Source organism: Schizosaccharomyces pombe (assembly GCF_000002945.2).
Source record: "Schizosaccharomyces pombe strain 972h- genome assembly, chromosome: I".
NCBI classification, from domain to species: Eukaryota; Fungi; Ascomycota; class Schizosaccharomycetes; order Schizosaccharomycetales; family Schizosaccharomycetaceae; genus Schizosaccharomyces; species Schizosaccharomyces pombe.
In genome coordinates, this window is record NC_003424.3 from 2,077,071 (window position 1) to 2,095,986 (window position 18,916).

The window sequence follows — 18,916 nt, forward strand, 5'->3', positions numbered from 1 at the left end:
GGCAGTATTTTATATTATTAGAAATGCTATCAACTTCGATTAAGGGACATAAAAGAGGAAACTATCACACATAAGTAGTAGCATAAAATTAACTTAATTCTGTAAGTCACATTGTAAAATTTACTCTCAAAGCCATCCTGGAGTTCATTAAGATTTTTAAGTAGGATGTTCATATCTTAAGCAAATAAAACACGTAGACAGATAATATATCAACTAGATAAAACAAGTGTATAACTCTTTGCGACTTCTTCGCCCACAGCAGCATTGATTTCAACAAACCAATGTTTAACCTGAGGGAAATAACTTAAAACATGCTGAAGAATTAGCATTGTTACTCAAAAATAAAGACATACTCTTGTGGGGAAAGTTGAATTGCCAATGTTAGCAAAATTCTCCGAAACCAAGGACTCAGCAACATTTACTGAAAGAATTCCAGGAAGCTGTCGATTAAACAGTGTATAATCATCTTCGTTTTGAGATGAATCTTCAGAAGAATCGTAGTCAACAGCAGTTTGAATATCACTATTATTTTCATCCCCGAAACTTATATATTTAGGAGCACCAGTATTCCAAAGTGAAGTAAAGTTTTCAATTGGTATCCATTTATTTGTACCCTGTTTGTATTAGTTCAAGTTAAAATCGAATGTATACGTACGGGATTAAGCAGGTACGATGGACTATACGTTGCCTTATACTTCATTTTGGGACATGTGTGAATATAATAACCTGCAAGGTCAATCAACGTAATTAAATAAATGACATTTTAGCCTACCCATGTAGTAGTACCGATATCCGCATTCAAGAGCAAGCCAGATTTCACGGCAGGCACTAATCCTTCCCAGAGAAAACTTAGACATATCAGGATCATAAAACAGATAAACGCTAGAAACACCATGTGGTAGCAAGTCTAAAACTCCAACTGCCACAAGCCTTCCTTGAAATCGATACATCTGATGATAAGAACCATACTTTATCCCCTTGTCTTCATTAAATAAAGGAGAGTTGCAAAGAAACCTGCTAAATCCTTTTTTCGTGATTTCCTCTTCTTTCTCTAAATGAACTTGCATTTGATACTTTTTGAAGACTTCAAATTTCTCATCGGTGTAAGTGCAAGGCTCCATAGTTACAGAGTATTTTTCAGCTCCGAGCGATTCTATAGTTTGAAAGGCATTGTTCAAATAATCTGTGCTAATTTCGCTTTTCATAGGTTTTAATGGCTTTCCATTTACATATTTGACCCATTTTTTTATTGCCTTCTTTTGCTCTTTTGCAATTTTAAAATTATAGCTGTCGAGTCTTCAACATTCGGCGGTTAGTAATCAATCATATTTGGCGACTTATGCTAAGTACCTGATTGTATAAAGAGAACAGCAAGATGTTTTCCCGTTGGGTTTATATAAATAATGTCCTGAACGTCTTATTTTATATTAGCAATGTTAACTAATAAAGGTTTTTACCTCCATCCCAAATCAATCAATCGCTGGTAGTCCTGAGGTTAAATGTAGGTTAGCAAAATTTGCAAAAAGCAGAGTTATACGCTTACTTCACAACTGAGCTTTTCTGCTAATAAACCAAAATGCTCGGTCTTTCTTCCACTTTTACAATAACCACATTCAGTACTGACGTTGTACCCTGTGTACAACAGTTTATCCAATACCATACTATTGTTTGAAAATTTCCCTGTTTAATATTAAATGAACTATATCATCAGTAGTAAAACTCTTAGTTCAGTTCTTTTGCCTTTATTTTGAAGGCTCTTTGAGTAGGTGAACTAAGACTACACCAATTATTTCTTGAAGATTAAGTACCCTATTTTTCGTTGAGTGCATGTTTATAGAAATTTCCTGATTAATCATATTAAAAAGTCTATCACATTTTCATACGAATATCTAGAAAAAAACCCAAAAAATACATAGTTCTCTTGACACCTTTTACAAGAGTCAATGACAAAAGTGTATACGTCTAATACAACTATAACATGCACTAACGATAAACAAAACATATAAAAAGCGACTAATATTAATATTATCCACGATACCATCCACCAAGTTCTATATATATAAATTAAGTCTAAAAGGTATATCAGTAAACCGTAAATATGTAAAAGACCAACTTCAACAACTAGCACCGTCTAAAGAAAATTAAAGGATAAACAACTCTCAACTTGTCAATCCAAAGAGCGAATTAAAAAATTAGTCTGAAATTATTCTTCATCATCAGAGAAGAATGATTTGGGTTTTTCGGTGCCCTTGGGAGATTGTAACCATGCTAATTCTCTCTCTCTAGCACGTCTTTCTTTGGCCTTGATTTCATTTCTCGTCAATTTCTTCTTTTTGGTAGCTTTAGCCTCAATCTTTTTCAAATCTTTCTCCGACAGATCTTCAAACTTTCCATCGTCAACAGCGGTCTTGCCCTTACCGGTAACCTTACCCGCTTCTACATGCCAGTGTTCAGGACACAACGCAGAAACAAATTCTTCATTATGTGAAATCATAACGACCCCACCTTCCCAATCACGAATAGCAACAGCTAAACCACCTAATGCATCTCTGTCCAAAAAGTTTGTAGGTTCGTCCAAAACCAAAAGCTGGGGGTTATTCCAGAGACACGCAGCAATAACAACTTTAACCTTTTGACCGCCAGACAAACTACTAATGGGGCTGTAATCAGCAATGTCGCCAGGAAGGCCCACATCCTCAAAATGTGCCCTGATGTCTTCGGGAATCAATTCACGGAAACCGAGACCTTCGCGAGAAGATTCCATATCATCAAAAGCCTGTACAAACTTTTGAAACCCATTTTCAAGCAATATTTCTCGAGACACCCACGTATTGTATTTATGAGGCTTCCCAAACCATTTAATTTCATATTGAAATGACTTTTTTAGTTTTTGACGGCCAATCAAAGCTTCCACTCTTCTACGTTCGCCATTGACCGTAATATCACGCTGAAGCTGAGCACGGTCTTCTTCGGTAAGTTTTCGAGATTCCTTCTCTGAAACTTCGCGGTCCTGTCCTCCAGCATAACGCCATTGAATATATTGACTTGGCGTTTTTTCCAGATGTTGATCCAAGTGATGAAAGGCATGCTGAGCAACGTAACCCACACGCAAGTTGGGATGCTTGAAAACTTTTCCTTCTTGAGGGATTACTTCACCGATAAGAACTTTAATAAGCGTTGATTTACCAGCACCGTTAGGACCTAAAATGGCAACACGAGAAGATAAAGATAACCCAACGGTAACATTATCTAATGACTTCTTCTTCGCGTTGGGATATGTATAAGAAGCGTTTGTCATTTTTAATATGAGACGTGTGTTTGAGCGCACACCAGTTAAGATACCGGGAGGTGGAAAAACAAACTTCTCGTTTGTGGCTGTCAATGTATAGTATGATTTAGCTTCCGGTTTGACCTTGACAAAAGCTGAAAGATTACCTTGATAATAACCAAGCTTTTTTGCCTGGTTTTTAACACCTTCATAATGAATGATGTCAGTACACACGTGGTCCAAAAATGAAGAGTCGTGAGAAACTATCAAGCAAGTAATATTCTTTTGAGAGGTTAAATATGCTTCCAGCCATGCAATATTGGCAACATCAAGATGATTTGTTGGTTCATCCAAAAGCAAAATATCAGCTTTCTGCAACATGGCACGAGCCAACTCCAGTTTCATTTTCCAACCACCAGATAAAGAAGCAACAGGATTTTCCTGCATCTCCGCAGTAAAACCAACAGAATGCAAAGCATCAGCAGCTTCTTGACGGGTAACATTCATAGTCAGTAACGCCTTATCTTGAGCAACAAAGTCAAGGATAGCCATACTAGTATCCTCGCCTTGAAGACTATGTGCAACAAAGCAAGTTTTAACCTCATCAGGTGAGGGAAAGTTTTCAACCTTGTAATCACCAATAGCGCGTAACAAGGTTGATTTACCACAACCATTGTGACCAACAACACCGTATCGATGACCTCTATAAAGGTGAAGATTGGTATGACTCAGAAGCAATCTGCCACCGTATGCCAAAGAAAAATCAGTGTTAACTAGTTCCTCTTCCTCAATAGTAAGGTTTGAAATCCCATCAACAGAATTTAATGACTTATAGAAGGCGTGAAGGTCATCATATATCTTTGATGATATTTGTGAAGCCAATTCTTCCCCGACAAGTGGAGATAAATAAAGCACACCTAATTGCGAAGTCCATTTGTCTTTGTCAAAATTATTTGACTTATACAATGCTGCTAAGGCATCGCAGACATAATCTATGATACTGTTGGCCAACTCATGTGGTACACTAGTGTTTTTAAGGACGGCCTCACGTAATTCTTTACAAGCGCTATCTAACGCCTGTTTCTCAGAATTGTTTGCAGCCTTTGCAGCCTGAGCAGCTGCAGCCTTGTTTAGAGTAGTAAGTGCATGAGAAGCAAGGGCACGAACTTCAGGCATAGCAGCAGTTTGAGCAATACGCTCAACGTCCGGAATTAACTCAGGAAGAAAATCAGATGCCTCGGCAGGATCAGGAACCAGTTTACATAAGTTGTCAGTAATAATGACAGTCAACCGCAGCATAGACTGTGATCTCTGAGCTAATGCTCGCTTTAAGATAGGAACGAGCACAGCTAAAGCAACTGATTCAACTGTAGCTACAAATGTTGTAGCGCTTAAATCTTTAATACAAGCTTCCAGTGTTTCCGGATGAGCCATACAATCGACGAGCTTTGGTATATGAGGAATAATGTCGTTGTTTTCAACGACGGAACATAAGTTCAACATGCATGTAATAGCGGCACGAGAAATTTCCGGTTTCGTATCATGCATTCGTTCTTTAATACAAGGAATGAGAGCGGCCATGTAATCAGCAACAGCCTTGGGGGATGATGATGCAAGAGAGCCCAGTAATTGCAAAGCAGCCACTTTACTAGGCCATTTGATAGATGAATCGTCTAAGTAAGAAATCAAGCTTGGAATTAAGCGCGTTTCTACGGCTCCTGCAGGAAGACAATCCAAGAGGGCTTGGGCGGCCATTTTGGCGGCTTGTCTAACTACTTCACCACGATCCGAGAACGAATCCAAAATAGTAGGAAGATAAGGAAGGAATACAACTTCGGAAGGCGTACCCAAATTTTTAATAACAGTAGCAAAACCAATCATGGCAGCTTCACGATGGAATCCCGACTTCTTATTGCGAGCTGCACGTTCCAAGCCATCCAAAAACCCCGTAGTCTTCAAAGTGACTAAAGGGTTGTCATTTGAAAAAAGCTGGGCAATTTTTTTACCTACATCAGCACAGCTTTGAGAAGTTTCAGCATCCAACAATTCCTGCAATAATTTGAGGACATCGTCCTCTTCGTAACCCTGAATTAACACAGAGGATGTCATTTCTCTGCAATGCCGTTCCAAATCCCACAATTAACCCGATTAGGCCTTGCAATGTAGCTTGGTGGAGGACAACTATTGATATTGTGAGAATCCCTTTCATATACTAAATTTTAACCGCTCGCAAATTTATAATTTGCCTTACAGTTCCTTAAACGCCGACTATTGACAAATAGTACAGTCTCAGTATCGCTATAGCTTATTATAATATAATTACTTTAGTTCGCTATTTAGTACAGATGTTAAAAGTAAATAATATATCCTCAATATTCTGTCAAAAAAGATTTACTGAACGGACCACCTGCATTTGATGAATTAGTAAATAGAGATATTAATCCAATTAGTTCGTGAAACTCTGCTATAGTGGGCCCATCGGATCTGATGAATTTGACAGTGTAGACCTATTAGGTACCAGGTACTACCGTAGGGTATTGTACTTAATCAGCAAGAAGATACAATGATTTGATAACTTTTTAGAAAGCTTGTTTCTATATAAACCAACCAAAAAAGCTCTATAGGGATTTTTTACTACTACTCTGTTAAAATATTAGTCTGCGTCCTTATATTAATTTTAACCATAAAACGAAAAATTGGAGAAATAAATTGATTTCAATAGTTAACAGATTTCATGTAGATTCACATAATTTTGCCAATATATTTTTCCTCTGTTCTGCTCAGGTTACTAGTATATTAATAATACATAATTTAAGCTGTCACATACTACTTATTTATTTTGAGGTTCCAATATTTTATATTATTTTTCAACTAAACCGACAATCGTATTAGGCTAATGACCACTAGATATAATAAAATCATAAATTACTTATAGTACAAAAATCGGCTGCCGTTTGTGATGCAAGCGTCGTATTTTTGTTCATATAGGGTTGGGTTCGAGTTACCGAAAGTTAATGTCGCTTCGGTTGTTTCTCTAGGGACAGGGTATTTTCGTTGCTATTGACTTAGAAAAGTCGTGGAGTTATTAATAAACAACCAATAAATTTCAACTCGATTAAATACATTTTATTGTTAAGTTTTCCGTCGTTGTTTTGGCTTAAGACTGAGAAAATCAAGTCAATGGATATCAAATACAATGAGTTGGTCAACCAATTTGCGCCGGGAGCAAAACAAATTACTATAAAAAAAATACGAAAGAAAGGCAATGGAATTTTTTCTTTGAATAGGTATACTTCTGGAACTGTTCTTTTAGAGGTTCCACTTGAAAATATAATATGCCGCAAAACAGTTGAACAATTTCGAAATTCTTGTGATAAATTCGCTTCAATCGCAACGCTTGAGGAATGGAACGATATGAGTTTCAGAACTCAGGCTATGTTATTTCTTTGCTATTTATGGCTCGGTATTCAACCCCGAACCAACAAGTGGGATAAGTTTTTAACGGTTCTTCCTTTATCTATCAATACGCCTGCACAATGGCCCGAAAAAGAAGTCTACAGCCTCCAAGGCACTTCGATTTTTAATCCAGTTTGTGTCAAGAGAAAAATTTTACAACAAGAGTGGCTTTCATTAAACCAGCGGTATTCTGATTCCTGGCCTAGTAAAATAACACTCCCAAAATGGGTTCATGCTGATGCTTTGTTTCACAGTAGGTGCCTTGAAAGTCCCTTTAAAGATCCAGTTTTAGCTCCTGTGATTGATTTATGTAATCACTCCTCTAAGTCTAATGCAAAATGGTCATTTTCGGAAGATGCTATGCAGCTCTATCTTGACAAGGACATTGATGAAAATGAAGAAGTTACGATAAACTATGGAAGTGAAAAAGGTTCTGCTGAGTTTTTATTTTCTTATGGTTTTTTACCTGAACCTGAGGGCGATCGGATTACAAATGTTATGAAACTCTTGATTCCCGAGGATTCTAATGACTCGCTTGATCTTGCTAAAAGGAGATCTTGTAAAACTCCCCCCATGATTGAATTTGTTTCTGATTCATCTGGGGAATTATGGTGGCATGCTCCATTTCTTTTTTTTTCTGTACTTAATGTTGAAGACTTTACAAACTTCAAAATGGTGTGTGATGAATCAAAAGCTCAAACAGTTGACTGGGAATTTGAAGGTCAAAAATGCTCAGTTGAAGATTTGCCAAAGCTTGTACAATTATCTCCTAAAAGAGATTTGTATATTTTACGTGTTTTTTGTCTCGCTGAACAATTAGCGGATGCTGCCCTAAATACAAACATTGAGAATATGTACAATCCAACCGAACGACGTTCAGAATCGGTAGAGCTTTTAAAGCGTGAAAGTTTCTTACTTAAGAAAGTCCTTTTATATCTTAGAGACGTTATTTCAAAGCTCCTTAAGTCCAAAGTTGTGGTGGAATTCATCCATAGCCAGACCATTGAGTCATGAATCGACCATGCATAAAAAGTTATTTATTTAAAAAAAAAAAGAAAATATTTAGTATGTGATGAATACTCTACAAATCTCTTAATTTGGAATGACTAATCGTGTATAATAATATAATATCCGTAATATATCCATACCAAATAAATTAATCAGTAATTGTGAAAAAAATAAGTATCTATTTTGATTATGCTATTAAATATTAGGAAATTTTCAATTGTAGTATTGATACCAGTTTCCTGTATTCTAAGGCGTTAGTATTCAGATTGGACTACCATTAATACTATTTCGGACTATGTATTCTACCACACCGACAACTTTGACATAAAGCGACCTAGTTCCTATTTAATAGCTCGTGCAGCGTATTTACGAAGGACTCATCCTACAACTTTTTGATTTATTAGAATATTTGCCAAGGACGCATCTAGCTTATTGAGATTTAACTATGGAAACAAATCAAAATGAAAAAGGACCAAGTCTACCTTCTTATCCTGCTGGAGGAATTATGTCTGTAAGCAACTCAAATGCTGATACGAATCAAGGCGTTACTCAGCATCCCTTGGCAAATCGGATTGTTAATCCTAACTACTACAATATGGGATTCAATCCATACTCGGGTTTTAACTCCTTCATTCCTTCCTTTAATCCATTTGTCCCTTTGGAAACCAATTTACCAGGGAACGGACCTATATCATCACTGCAGGTCATTGAATCTATTGTAGGTGCCGTTGGAAGTATAGCTCAGGTCCTTGAGTCTACTTTAATGGCTGCTCACATGAGTTATAATACATTTGTTTCTGTGAGTGAAAATCTGAACAAACTAAAATCGTCTATTGGTGCAATATTTGGTATTGTTTCATTGTTGTCGCGGCTTAAACGCCTAGTTTTAAAGTTCTTCAAGCATTCTAAAATCGATGAAATGAATTCACAAGAATATGATGTATTTGAGAAGGAGGAAGGAAACCATAAAAATTCAATATATTCAATTGTCAGTAGCTTGGCAATTATTCTTGGGTTGGTGGGCTTACCTTATGCAATAATTAGGTTATTCAAAAATATTTATGAAAAAGAAAAACAGATTCAACAAGCAAAAATCAGAAAAAAAATTGATAGTCTTGAGTTTTGCAAGGCTGATTATGAGTTTATGTCCAGAGATCCGGGAGTGGAAATGTCTTTAAAAAAAGGAGATATCATAGCAATTCTATCTAAAACAGACACCCAAGGTAATCCTTGCGAATGGTGGCAAGGAAGAAAGAGATCTGGCGAGACTGGGTGGTTTCCTTCAAATTATTGTTCAATCATTTCAAGGTAACGTTACGATATTTTGTTTGAGGACAATAAAATGTCTGAATCCCGTATAGTAAACGAACTTTTTAGTTTGACAATTTATTCTACTATTCTCACAAGATATGTAGACAAACATCCTTTCTCTTGATTGCAGAATTTCACGCATTACTTGCACTTGTTTATGGGAAATGCCTGATCATTTCTCTCTGACGACTAATGCGCAGTTGTAAAAAGTTTTTTGATAGTACTACCCACGATTTATAAATTCATAGTCTATTTATTGATATTACTCATAATAAGAACTAGAGAAAACATTTTCAAGTATTTTATAATTAGACTAAGGCTTTTAACAGAGTCGCTACTTTGAGTCAAACTTTGTAAACAAAATATGCTGTATTAGTGAGTATATATATTGATATATTCATTTACTTCAGTCAAAAGTCCACAAAGGAACAGGAAGTAGTTTATTGCAACTTCTATGCGATTCTTAAAATAAGAAAAACTTTTGACATTTTAGCAGTTTCATTAGTCTTCATTCTTCGCAGTTGGTGATTCAGTTTCGGGAGCGTAAGAAACGTCTATCTTCTCAGTCTCAGTCTCTTGCTTAAACTTCTCTTGCTGCTCTTTCTCAGCTTCCGTAGTTCCAGTAGATAAAGAAGCCGGGGAAGAGGAAGCAAAGAAATAAAAGTAACAAGTAAGAATAACAGCGGTTAAAGAGCCAAGAACGGCAACAATTGCAATCCCAATTTCAGGAGTCTCGATGATGGTTTCAACATAGTAGTCAACTTTTTCGGCAACATTTGGAGGAAGTTTAGCTTTAATAATATCATATACGTCAAGAAACTTCTCAAGAATTTGATTAGACTCTTCGTCAACATGCATTGATTGCTTTTCCATGGACTCTTGCTTAGAAAGTAATTCTCTTTCAGCTTTCAATTTAGGTAGGAAAGTTTCATTTCCAAGACGTTCAGCGTCCTCAATTGAATGGCCGACATAGATATTGCTAAAGCGGATGTTGGGCTGCATAGTCCAAAGTTCGAAACCAACACCGTAGAGTGGACCGAAATGAGAAGGATGATCATCATCAAAATAGTCAGGGTTAGGAATTTTACGAGGATACCATTCACCAATGAATTCAGGATTAGGGATCATAGGAGGAGACCAAGGGCCACGATAGTTAGGGTTACGAATCATCGGTGGCTTCCATTCACCACAGCCAGCACCTTCAATGCATTTAGGATTGATGATTTCACTTGGAATCCAATCACCATCTTCTTCATCATCCCAATCCTCAGGCTTCTGAGCTTCAGGATCAGGAATGTAAAGAGGTTCATCCTCTAACCAATCCTCAGGTTTCACTGCGTCAGGATCAGGAATCATACGGGGAGCGTCTTCATCCCAATCATCAGGCTTAACCGCATTGGGGTCAGGAATTTCAGGTTCGTCAACCCAATCAGCAGGCTTGATATCTTCGGGATCGTAAATTTCAACGGGAGGAAGAACAGGAGGTATAAAATCATAAAACAAAGATCCTTGACGGACAACATCGCCATTAATACGGACTTCGAAGGTTTGGTCAGGCTTCACAATTAAAGTGTAAAGGTTTGTAATACCAGGTTTCAAAAGGCTGGCGGGTCTAGAGTCGAGATGCTTCTCGGAATACTCACCCGTAAGGGGATTCTTATGCTTGAAGATAAAATGAACACGGTCATTAACACCACATTTGTCGGGTCCAAACATGATTCTGTAATCGATGGAGTTTGACATTTCACCATGAGTGGGTTCTGCTAAGAGCTTTAAATATGCACCACCACAGTTCAGACCCTCTTCGGGGTTAACCTCATATTGAACTACCAAATCCTTTTCTGGTTCATTTATGGGTTCATCAAATTCATAAGAAATAGCATGATGAGCGGCTTCGTCTTTCATAACGAGACCGGCTTCACCCTTAAGGGCACCGGGACCAGAACTTTCCTCAACAGTCCATTCACCTACATAGCTCATTTCTTCAATACCATTTACAAATCGTTTAGCATGTGAAGGAATCCAACGTTCAGACCATGCACCTTGAAACTGCTCAACAAGAGGCGCTTTCACTTCAGTTGGGTTAAAAACCAAAGGTTCTTGTTCGGATTCAGGATCAGCAAGTGATCCCCGAACATATAAAGAGCACAAAAGCGCTAGAAAAGATACCTTTCCGTACTTCATTTCCACGTGTTGGGTGGTGTAGTTGATAACTACGGTGCGCGGTTTTGCGTGTGTTTTGGTAGTACTACGGCTTTGATCGATGAGATGGATCAGCAAACATAATCGAAAGAATAATGGAGAAGGTTCCGGAACGAAAAACAAATCGCATTAAACTTAGATGATTAGATTTGAAAGACCTATCTGGTAAGTTGTATTTGCATTAGATCTTTATATTTATTTTACTTCTTACTTTGTGAATTACGGAGCGCAATGTCTTGCTATAATGAAGGTTGCAGTAACATGTTTACAGTAAACGTTTGCATTTTAATATACTAAGTATTTGGCTTTAATTGTTCTCCCCATTAAGTAAAAAAAAAGAGTAATGCAAACAATGAGATAAAATAAAAGTTTACAAACTATCACTAGTCATAAAGCCTTGAAAGCGCTATACTCGTAGTCTTTGAATCTTCAATCATTAGAATATGCTTTAGTCTGACGCATAACAACTGTCAGGTATCAAACAAGTTTTTTTATTCTCGTACACCATTAGCTCAAAATTGGGACAATCACAATATTTAATATGTTTTTTTTTTAAATAGTTTATAGTTAGCCTTTAGCAAAATCTCAAATAGCAAATATTTTTTTAGCAAGTCCATCATTATTAAGTGCAAATATCTACCGGGTTAAAGAGAAAGATGACTATTGTCTTGGTAACAGATTGAAACATGAAATCTATGAGAGTAATATCTATTAATAAAAACACACCGCTTTGCACTTCGTAAATTGCTTTCATACTCTAGTATAATAAGTTTTACAACATCTGATACATATAATTTTTATTAAAGAGTTAGTTAGTAAACAAAGATTTGTTGTTGTGATAAAACAACTATTTTGTATTGAGTATATTTATTCATTGTTTTGTTTACTTTTAATTTTGATTAAGTAGCAATGTTACCTCTAAGCAGTTCGAGCAAATACCACTTTACCAGTACCCACCTATATTCATAGGATTAGTACACCACGGTGCGTTTGCTTGCTTTCAACTGTATTTATTATATTTCTTTTAAATTTTGTTTAGATGAAGATCTTTAATTGATAATCTAAAAACTTAATTGGAAAGTTGAGACTTGACCATAGTAATTTCATCAATAGTTACCTCAATTTTGGATATTGGTTAACCTTCTTTTAATTCTTCTCCCTTTCTCACTGCTAGTATAACATATATCAAATCAAATAAGCTGGAAAATTGGTTACTTGAGTACTTAATTTACGATCTTTTGTCGGCAGCAAATAGATATATTCATTTATCTACGAATTGAATTTTTTGTTATCCCCCTAATACTTGATTACAATCTTTTGGTTTCAAATTGTCTCTTTCTTTTTATTCCTTATACCACGTCAGCATTTTCTACGTTCCATTTTCAACTTTACTCCTTCAAACCTTATAGCTCTATTTTTGTCATCGAGAAACTTTTGAATCTTTTATTAATATTCCTAAATTTTCCTCTAAATGTTTCCTCTTGGCAGTGTCGTTGAGGTAATAACCGGAGAGCGGGGGTTTGTCCGTTATGCTGGAGAAGTGGAAAACCGAAAAGGTGTGTATGTCGGCTTGGAGCTTTTACCTGAATTTGCCGAGTTTGGTAAAAACAGAGGCGTCGTTGATGGTCGTGAATACTTCAAAACTAAAAACAACGAGAAGACGGGCATTTTTGTGCCATTCGATAAATGTAAGCTTGCATCTTCTATTTCATCATCACCTTCTCCCAAAATAGATGGAACTGCAGCATCAATAGGAATGGGTTTTCCTCCTATGTCTCCTAATCTTCAATCATCTATTCCAAGATTAACCAATGTTTCGTCCTCTAGTAATCTCAGTATGAATACTATTTCCTCTACTGCCTTAACGCCAACCGAAAAAATTCTTCAGAAACGTATTGAGGATTTGCTTTACGAACGTCAAAACCATCAACAGCAATTGGAAGAAGTGTTGGCTACGGTTGATCAATTGCAGTCACTCGTTACAAATTTCAATGACCAACAAGATGAAGTCGATGAGCTTCGTGAAAGAATTACTTTGAAAGAAGAAAGAATTCAACAGATGCGCAATGAGGCTTCACAACGGAGATTTGAGTTTAAAACTACTATTGAGTGTTTAGAGGAATCTAGCAATCGTGCAATTGAGACATATGAAAACCGAATAGCTGAATTGGAAGCTCAACTTGAGATGTATATGTCTGGAAAATCCGAAGATGATTTACTTTTTAGCCTTCAACAAGAGCGCGACTATGCTCTTAATCAGGTTGAGATACTTCAAGAGCGTGTTGATACCTTGATGAAGCAAAAAGCTAACAGTTCTACTGCTAATGAAAAGTTATCTCATATGGAAAGCAGTTCACCCACCCTCACCAACGCTTCTTTTGAAAGTCCCAAACGTGGTAAAGGTTCTAACGATTTACCTGAAAACCATCCTCAACGCCGTCAGACTCTTGAATTTTACGAAATTGAAATAGAAGTGCTACGGGAAAAAGTTGAAAAACTTCAAGCACTTTCTGATGAAAAAGATTTTTACATTTCTAAACTAGAAAAAAGCCTTGACAGAAATGACACAACACCAGTCCCATCAGATGAAAAGCTTTCCAATTATGCAGCGGAGAAAGAAAATCTTGTATCACGTATTAGTGAATTAGAACATACGATTGAGCAGTTGACCATCAATAATGAACGAGATAATGAAAGGATGTCGCCGGCCGAATTTGAGCTAGAAACTACTCAGGAAGTGGAAGAAAATGATTCGGATAGCCATGATGACGAAGAAACTTGGTGTGAGGTGTGTGAAACAAATAATCATTCATTGCAGGAATGTCCCACTGTATTTGGCAGCACAGACGAAGCTTAAATATATATGACCACTTCTGGTCATAATGTAATAGCTGTATCTTCAGCATGCTTTATAATTAGTTTACAATAGTAGTAAATGACTAATGCCTAATCTGTTATCCTCATTTTGAATGTTTCCCTTGCATGTTTGCAGTTTCGTATTTGCCTTCCTTTGTTTAAAAACGATACATTGTGTAAGACGAGTGCTATGGTCGATTTAGCAAATGCTATATTAAATTCTGTTAAAACGTATTTAATTTTTAAGCAAGATATACTAAAAATATTGACACACACAAACGATTTAATTTGATAAGTTTACTCCTGTTACAACGGTACAATATGAATATAATAAAAAGCAAGAAGGCAACTATTCATGGCCTAGATGCCTTTTCATATAAGCTTCCAAACCCTCAGGACCATCTGAACCAGCTGGATAGGGAATAGGTTTTTTGGGAGAATCGAGGATTTCGTCCCATATCTTCCAAGCATACTCAACCTCATCATAACGAATGAACTTAGTGGGATCACCGCGAATTGCATCTTCGAATAAAATTTCATAGCCATCTCGTTTTTCCTTCATCAGATCTTTAAATTGCTCATTATAATTGAGCGAAGCATAGGCGTCAATCGGTTGAAGGTCAGTAGTCATGGGTTTATTAATAGTACATGTCAAATTGACAAACTCCTCCGGCTGAACATGAAGAATCAAGTACCGACGTCGTTTTACGTCGGAGAAAATTCCGGAGTCTTTTAGACGGAAATAGTACTTGATATATACTTCACCTTTTTTCATCCGCTTACCAGAGACAAATACGAAGGGTACGCCCTTCCATCGATCATTATCAACATGAAGAGTGGATGCAGCAAATGTGGTGGCTTTACTATCTTTAGGGACTCCCTCCAAGTCTAAGTAGCCCGGTATTTTACCGTCTTCGCTAGTTGTATACTGACCAAGCATACTTTCTTTCAAAGATGCTGGTCTGGTAGCTTTCAACAAATTGACCTTTTCAGCACGAACATCACTCGCAGAAGCAGACTTCGGTTCATTCATAGCAGCAATACAAAAAATTTGAGTTAAATGATTCTGTACGACGTCGCGAACGACTCCATTCGCATCATAGTAACCAATACGGCCTTCACAGCCTCCCGTTTCATACATGTGTATTTCGACGGATTGAATAGAATGGCGATTTAAAACTGCGTCAATGGACGAAGAGTTTGCAAAACGAAGGGTGAAAAAATTGTTAACCATATCTTTGGCTGTATAATGATCAATCCGATAAATTTCTTCCTCTTTCCAATGCTTATGAACTTCTTCTTTGAGTTTAACAGCCGATTGATAGTTTTTACCAAACGGTTTTTCAATAACTAACCGCGATTTTCCTGGTAAATATAAATTCTCATATATATGAGAACTGACTGTCACGTAAACAGATGGTGGTAAGGCGATATAAAAGATACGAAGTGCTTTCGAAGAGTCTGCTTTTTTTTCAACTGATTCTAGGTGTTTTCGAAATTCCACATAAGAACTGCTCTGATCATACTGACCACTGAAGTAAGATACTCGGTCAATGAAGTCCTGAAACACCTGTTTGCTTTCAGTATCTGGCTTCACAGATTCACGAATACTTTCCCTGAATTCACCGATAGGTATCTTACTTCTAGCATATCCAAGTACGTAAAAGGAAGAACGATCTACCAGGTTTCGTTTGAAGAGATGGAACAGGGCAGGGAATGTCTTTTTGTTGGCGAGGTTGCCTGATGCACCAAATACCATAAAAGTAACCATTTTTGTTTATAAGATGAACTTTAACTGTAGAAGAGCGAGTGGGCGAAAACTAATATAGCAAATAACAATAATGTATGGCAAAACTAAAGAAATAACTTCCTATTAATAAAATCTCCAACAAAACAATAATCAAATAACGAACAGAATGGCTGAAACTTTGCGTATATTCGAAAGGAATACGCGATGAATAAGTGCTTTACCAATTCAAGGTTAGCCTTCAGTACAGGAATGCTTTCAAGATATCAGAGAGCCTTGGGGTAAAATTCTCAATTAGAAATAATCAGTGCCTTCCCATTGATGGACTAACCATCCTTTAAATAATAAGACCAAAACGACTTGGGTTTAGAGTATGAAATCATATGCCAAGTAAAACATATTGCCTATGACGATATATTAGGTAGCCTTACGCATGCAAAAATAGCTTCCCAATGTTATGGTTTAAGTTGCATTAAGCTGCGGATCAGAGTTCGCATAGAAATATGCTATAAGGGTTACAGGAGTTTGGCGAAAGCGCTGAGCAAGAGCTTTTGTATCGATCAGAAGTTTGAGAGGATAGACAAGTTGTGTAAAAGGCATTGTAATCCAATTCTTTTTTACATCTTTTGTGCTGCTGAATTAGATCCTACAACACGCGTGTAACCGGGTTTGTTTAAAGTTCTGCGGCGGGGTGGAGCCTTGAACGATTCGATTGATAAGCAAAACTTACCTGCAGTAGTAAAGAAAGGCAATTAATATAAAAACTTACAACTCTAGAATAAAAAGGTGATAACCTTGAATTATTAAATTCGCACGAACAATAAAATATTGAAACTCAAACGAGGATAGACGGAATCGTGGGATAGTTTATGGTTGCGGTATTATCGAAAGATGTCTTTCTGATCATCATCAGTGCCGATACATACATACATCACACGTGTCGAAAAATCGAGTAATAGTGAGTGGTCTTTAACAAATAGCAAAAGAGCATTAAATAATAACTCCCAAGAATATAGGGCGAAAGCGATTTGTAAGAGAGAACATCCGTAGAAATATCGTTTTGTTCAGTTAGCTATAAACGACACATTACTAAATCGAATGGTTGAGATACAGAAAATGGATGTTTTTTACATTAAGCATCTCAATTAGGTGACGGATTACGCGAAAATACATTCCTAAGACTTCTACTTTAAAAGAGAAATAATTGAATATTCATTCTATGGTATAAACAATCAACTAGCGAAACGTGCATTACTTGGCCAAGCAATGCAATGCATGGGCGTAAACAAAAAAAGCCAGTTGGTGATTCAACTCAAAATTGTGCAATCATTTGCACTGTTTCAATAGATACTATTCGCAAAGTCTTACTTGCGGAAAACAGTCTTGAAGAAAGTCTCACCTTGAATTCGTGCAATTTCTAGTTCATCATCGGATACATTACGAGAACCGTCGGCTCCAGCATAGGAACCAGCGCCCCAGCTGGAGCCGCCATGAATGGACTCAACGTTAGCCATGAGTGAAAATGTATTCTTATAGCCAAGAGGTACAAAAATCATTCCATGATGAACAAAGCTGGTCATGGCAGTAAGAGCAGTGCTTTCTTGACCACCGCCCAAGGTACCGGTGGAAAAGAACTGACCAAAGTACTTTCCATGCAAAGCACCTTGCACCCATAAACCACCAGTGGAGTCCCAAAAAGTACGGAACTGAGCAGGAGGAGTGCCGTAGCGTGTAGGATAACCGAAGAGGAAGGCATCATACTGCGTTAAGACATCGAGTGTAACAACAGGGTAATTGGGTTTGGGTGCAGCATGCATCTTCTCCAAGATTTCAGGACTCAATGTCTCGGGGAACTGATAAATGACAGCTTTTCCACCAGCTTTCTCAATGCCAGCCTTTTCGGCCTCAGCCAGTTTGACGACATGGCCATAAGTGGAATAAATCACAATAGCGACGGTGTTTGCGGTAGACATACTGGGTTTAATAAAACGCTGGAGTAATAAAATAACGAAATCGAAGCACGACAGTGAAGAATGAAGCTGTGATTGAATTTCTTTGGAACGTTTAAAAATATAGGGAATTTTACGTCCTTATATAGATTTTTTGAAAGCCTCCGATGTGTTTTTTTTTATTTCCTGTTTTTTTGGGACCAGCGGTTGATTACCAAGATTACGTAAACTACCTTTGGTTCATCCTAGGATTGTGAAAATTGAACCATTTCTGACTAATCCTATTCAAACAATGATTCTATTATTATTTTATTTCTTTCTCTCTCATTCATGCTCACTTTAGATCAAACAAACCGATTTTGTGCTTGAAATACTTTCATTCCACAGGTGTTGGCATTTGTTATTACCTGTCCCATTTTCTGTAAACTGAGGTTACATACTTTGGCTCGCTTGATGAGTTTTTGGTGTTGACCTTTTGTATCGCTATTTTCATCTTTGCTTTATCGATGTAGCTGCGCCACTGTTGGCCTAAGTGGGGGACTTTGGGTTTCTCTATAGCTTTCCTACTAACTTAGTACTGGGAAAATAACATGGTTACGGTCACCTCTAATTTAACACAACCCAATGGAAAACATCGGTAAATCGATAAAACGTACGCTATTTTAAGTGCAAAATGCATTGATGGTCAGCCAGTCCATCATCATCCTTGGAAAGTTTTTGTGTATGCAAGGAATTGGTCAGCACTGAAAACAAAAGAAAACGGTTATAGAATGAAGTGTTAAACCTCTTCCCTTTCTCATCATAGTATCAATTTTAAATCAATCAATTTCATATATTCATATGTAAAACATCATACAGGATAATATTCTTGAGAAATTTGTAGGTGCTAAAAGACAATAGCAAATAAATCGCATAATCAAAACAGAGCGATTTCTCAAGAATGATTAAAAAAGAAATAATAATTAAAAGTAAAAAACCAAATAAAAAGATGAACGAGTTGTAATAAACTAAGCAAATAAATTAACTAATTAAATAAATAATTAATTAATTAAATAAGCAATAAAAAAAAACCCCAGGAAAATAAAACACAATGATATTATACAATGCGTTTAGGATCAC

General features: G+C 36.8%; 8 protein-coding genes and 7 long non-coding RNA genes across 15 annotated transcripts; 7 read left to right on the plus strand and 8 right to left on the minus strand.

Annotated features, from left to right (window-relative positions):
• Window positions 1–27: 27 nt before the first annotated feature.
• SPOM_SPNCRNA.2934 lies at window positions 28–2,024 on the plus strand. The gene has a single exon (NR_192302.1). It is a non-coding gene; the product is annotated as a non-coding RNA (long non-coding RNA).
• Window positions 37–1,773, minus strand: ate1 (arginine-tRNA--protein transferase). The gene is made up of 7 exons (NM_001019039.3): window positions 1,544–1,773; window positions 1,458–1,489; window positions 1,351–1,416; window positions 773–1,296; window positions 656–726; window positions 354–614; window positions 37–314 (listed from the first exon to the last, which is right to left on the minus strand). The coding sequence occupies exons 1-7, from the start codon at window positions 1,658–1,660 to the stop codon at window positions 210–212; spliced, it is 1,176 nt and encodes a 391-aa protein (NP_593608.2). The 5' UTR covers window positions 1,661–1,773; the 3' UTR covers window positions 37–209.
• Window positions 2,000–5,447, minus strand: elf1 (AAA family ATPase Elf1). The gene has a single exon (NM_001019040.3). The coding sequence runs from the start codon at window positions 5,375–5,377 to the stop codon at window positions 2,204–2,206; it is 3,174 nt and encodes a 1,057-aa protein (NP_593609.1). The 5' UTR covers window positions 5,378–5,447; the 3' UTR covers window positions 2,000–2,203.
• Window positions 4,686–5,524, plus strand: SPOM_SPNCRNA.2935. The gene has a single exon (NR_192303.1). It is a non-coding gene; the product is annotated as a non-coding RNA (long non-coding RNA).
• Window positions 5,525–5,706: 182 nt separating this feature from the next.
• On the minus strand, window positions 5,707–7,804 carry SPOM_SPNCRNA.2936. Its single transcript, NR_192304.1, has one exon. It is a non-coding gene; the product is annotated as a non-coding RNA (long non-coding RNA).
• set8 (lysine methyltransferase Set8) lies at window positions 6,359–7,871 on the plus strand. The gene has a single exon (NM_001019041.3). The coding sequence runs from the start codon at window positions 6,449–6,451 to the stop codon at window positions 7,736–7,738; it is 1,290 nt and encodes a 429-aa protein (NP_593610.1). The 5' UTR covers window positions 6,359–6,448; the 3' UTR covers window positions 7,739–7,871.
• Window positions 7,872–8,039: 168 nt separating this feature from the next.
• Window positions 8,040–9,363, plus strand: pex13 (peroxin 13). The gene has a single exon (NM_001019042.3). The coding sequence runs from the start codon at window positions 8,178–8,180 to the stop codon at window positions 9,042–9,044; it is 867 nt and encodes a 288-aa protein (NP_593611.1). The 5' UTR covers window positions 8,040–8,177; the 3' UTR covers window positions 9,045–9,363.
• cnx1 (calnexin Cnx1) lies at window positions 9,323–11,254 on the minus strand. Its single transcript, NM_001356049.2, has one exon. It carries the CDS (start codon window positions 11,225–11,227, stop codon window positions 9,545–9,547), a length of 1,683 nt encoding a protein of 560 aa, NP_001342872.1. The 5' UTR covers window positions 11,228–11,254; the 3' UTR covers window positions 9,323–9,544.
• Window positions 10,805–11,784, plus strand: SPOM_SPNCRNA.2937. Its single transcript, NR_192305.1, has one exon. It is a non-coding gene; the product is annotated as a non-coding RNA (long non-coding RNA).
• Window positions 11,785–12,218: 434 nt separating this feature from the next.
• Window positions 12,219–14,241, plus strand: tip1 (CLIP170 family protein Tip1). Its single transcript, NM_001019044.3, has one exon. It carries the CDS (start codon window positions 12,717–12,719, stop codon window positions 14,100–14,102), a length of 1,386 nt encoding a protein of 461 aa, NP_593613.1. The 5' UTR covers window positions 12,219–12,716; the 3' UTR covers window positions 14,103–14,241.
• Window positions 12,485–16,157, minus strand: SPOM_SPAC3C7.13C (glucose-6-phosphate 1-dehydrogenase). The gene has a single exon (NM_001019045.3). The coding sequence runs from the start codon at window positions 15,870–15,872 to the stop codon at window positions 14,451–14,453; it is 1,422 nt and encodes a 473-aa protein (NP_593614.1). The 5' UTR covers window positions 15,873–16,157; the 3' UTR covers window positions 12,485–14,450.
• SPOM_SPNCRNA.792 lies at window positions 16,151–16,871 on the minus strand. The gene has a single exon (NR_151169.1). It is a non-coding gene; the product is annotated as a non-coding RNA, possible alternative UTR (long non-coding RNA).
• SPOM_SPNCRNA.793 lies at window positions 16,328–18,651 on the plus strand. Its single transcript, NR_151170.1, has one exon. It is a non-coding gene; the product is annotated as a non-coding RNA (long non-coding RNA).
• On the minus strand, window positions 17,040–17,914 carry obr1 (NAD(P)H dehydrogenase (quinone)). Its single transcript, NM_001019046.3, has one exon. It carries the CDS (start codon window positions 17,819–17,821, stop codon window positions 17,213–17,215), a length of 609 nt encoding a protein of 202 aa, NP_593615.1. The 5' UTR covers window positions 17,822–17,914; the 3' UTR covers window positions 17,040–17,212.
• Window positions 17,929–18,795, minus strand: SPOM_SPNCRNA.794. The gene has a single exon (NR_151171.1). It is a non-coding gene; the product is annotated as a non-coding RNA, possible alternative UTR (long non-coding RNA).
• Window positions 18,796–18,916: the final 121 nt, after the last annotated feature.

Excerpts from the sequence above, each read along its gene's own strand:
- ate1 (NM_001019039.3), bottom strand. The coding sequence starts at position 1,660 with ATGGTATTGGATAAACTGTTGTACACAGGGTACAACGTCAGTACTGAA. Across the intron at positions 1,490-1,543 it reads CAGAAAAGCTCAGTTGTGAA|GACTACCAGCGATTGATTGA; the intron begins GTAAGCGTATAA and ends ATTTAACCTCAG. Across the intron at positions 1,417-1,457 it reads TTGATTGATTTGGGATGGAG|ACGTTCAGGACATTATTTAT; the intron begins GTAAAAACCTTT and ends ATATAAAATAAG.
- elf1 (NM_001019040.3), bottom strand. The coding sequence starts at position 5,377 with ATGACATCCTCTGTGTTAATTCAGGGTTACGAAGAGGACGATGTCCTC.
- set8 (NM_001019041.3), top strand. The coding sequence starts at position 6,449 with ATGGATATCAAATACAATGAGTTGGTCAACCAATTTGCGCCGGGAGCA.
- pex13 (NM_001019042.3), top strand. The coding sequence starts at position 8,178 with ATGGAAACAAATCAAAATGAAAAAGGACCAAGTCTACCTTCTTATCCT.
- cnx1 (NM_001356049.2), bottom strand. The coding sequence starts at position 11,227 with ATGAAGTACGGAAAGGTATCTTTTCTAGCGCTTTTGTGCTCTTTATAT.
- tip1 (NM_001019044.3), top strand. The coding sequence starts at position 12,717 with ATGTTTCCTCTTGGCAGTGTCGTTGAGGTAATAACCGGAGAGCGGGGG.
- SPOM_SPAC3C7.13C (NM_001019045.3), bottom strand. The coding sequence starts at position 15,872 with ATGGTTACTTTTATGGTATTTGGTGCATCAGGCAACCTCGCCAACAAA.
- obr1 (NM_001019046.3), bottom strand. The coding sequence starts at position 17,821 with ATGTCTACCGCAAACACCGTCGCTATTGTGATTTATTCCACTTATGGC.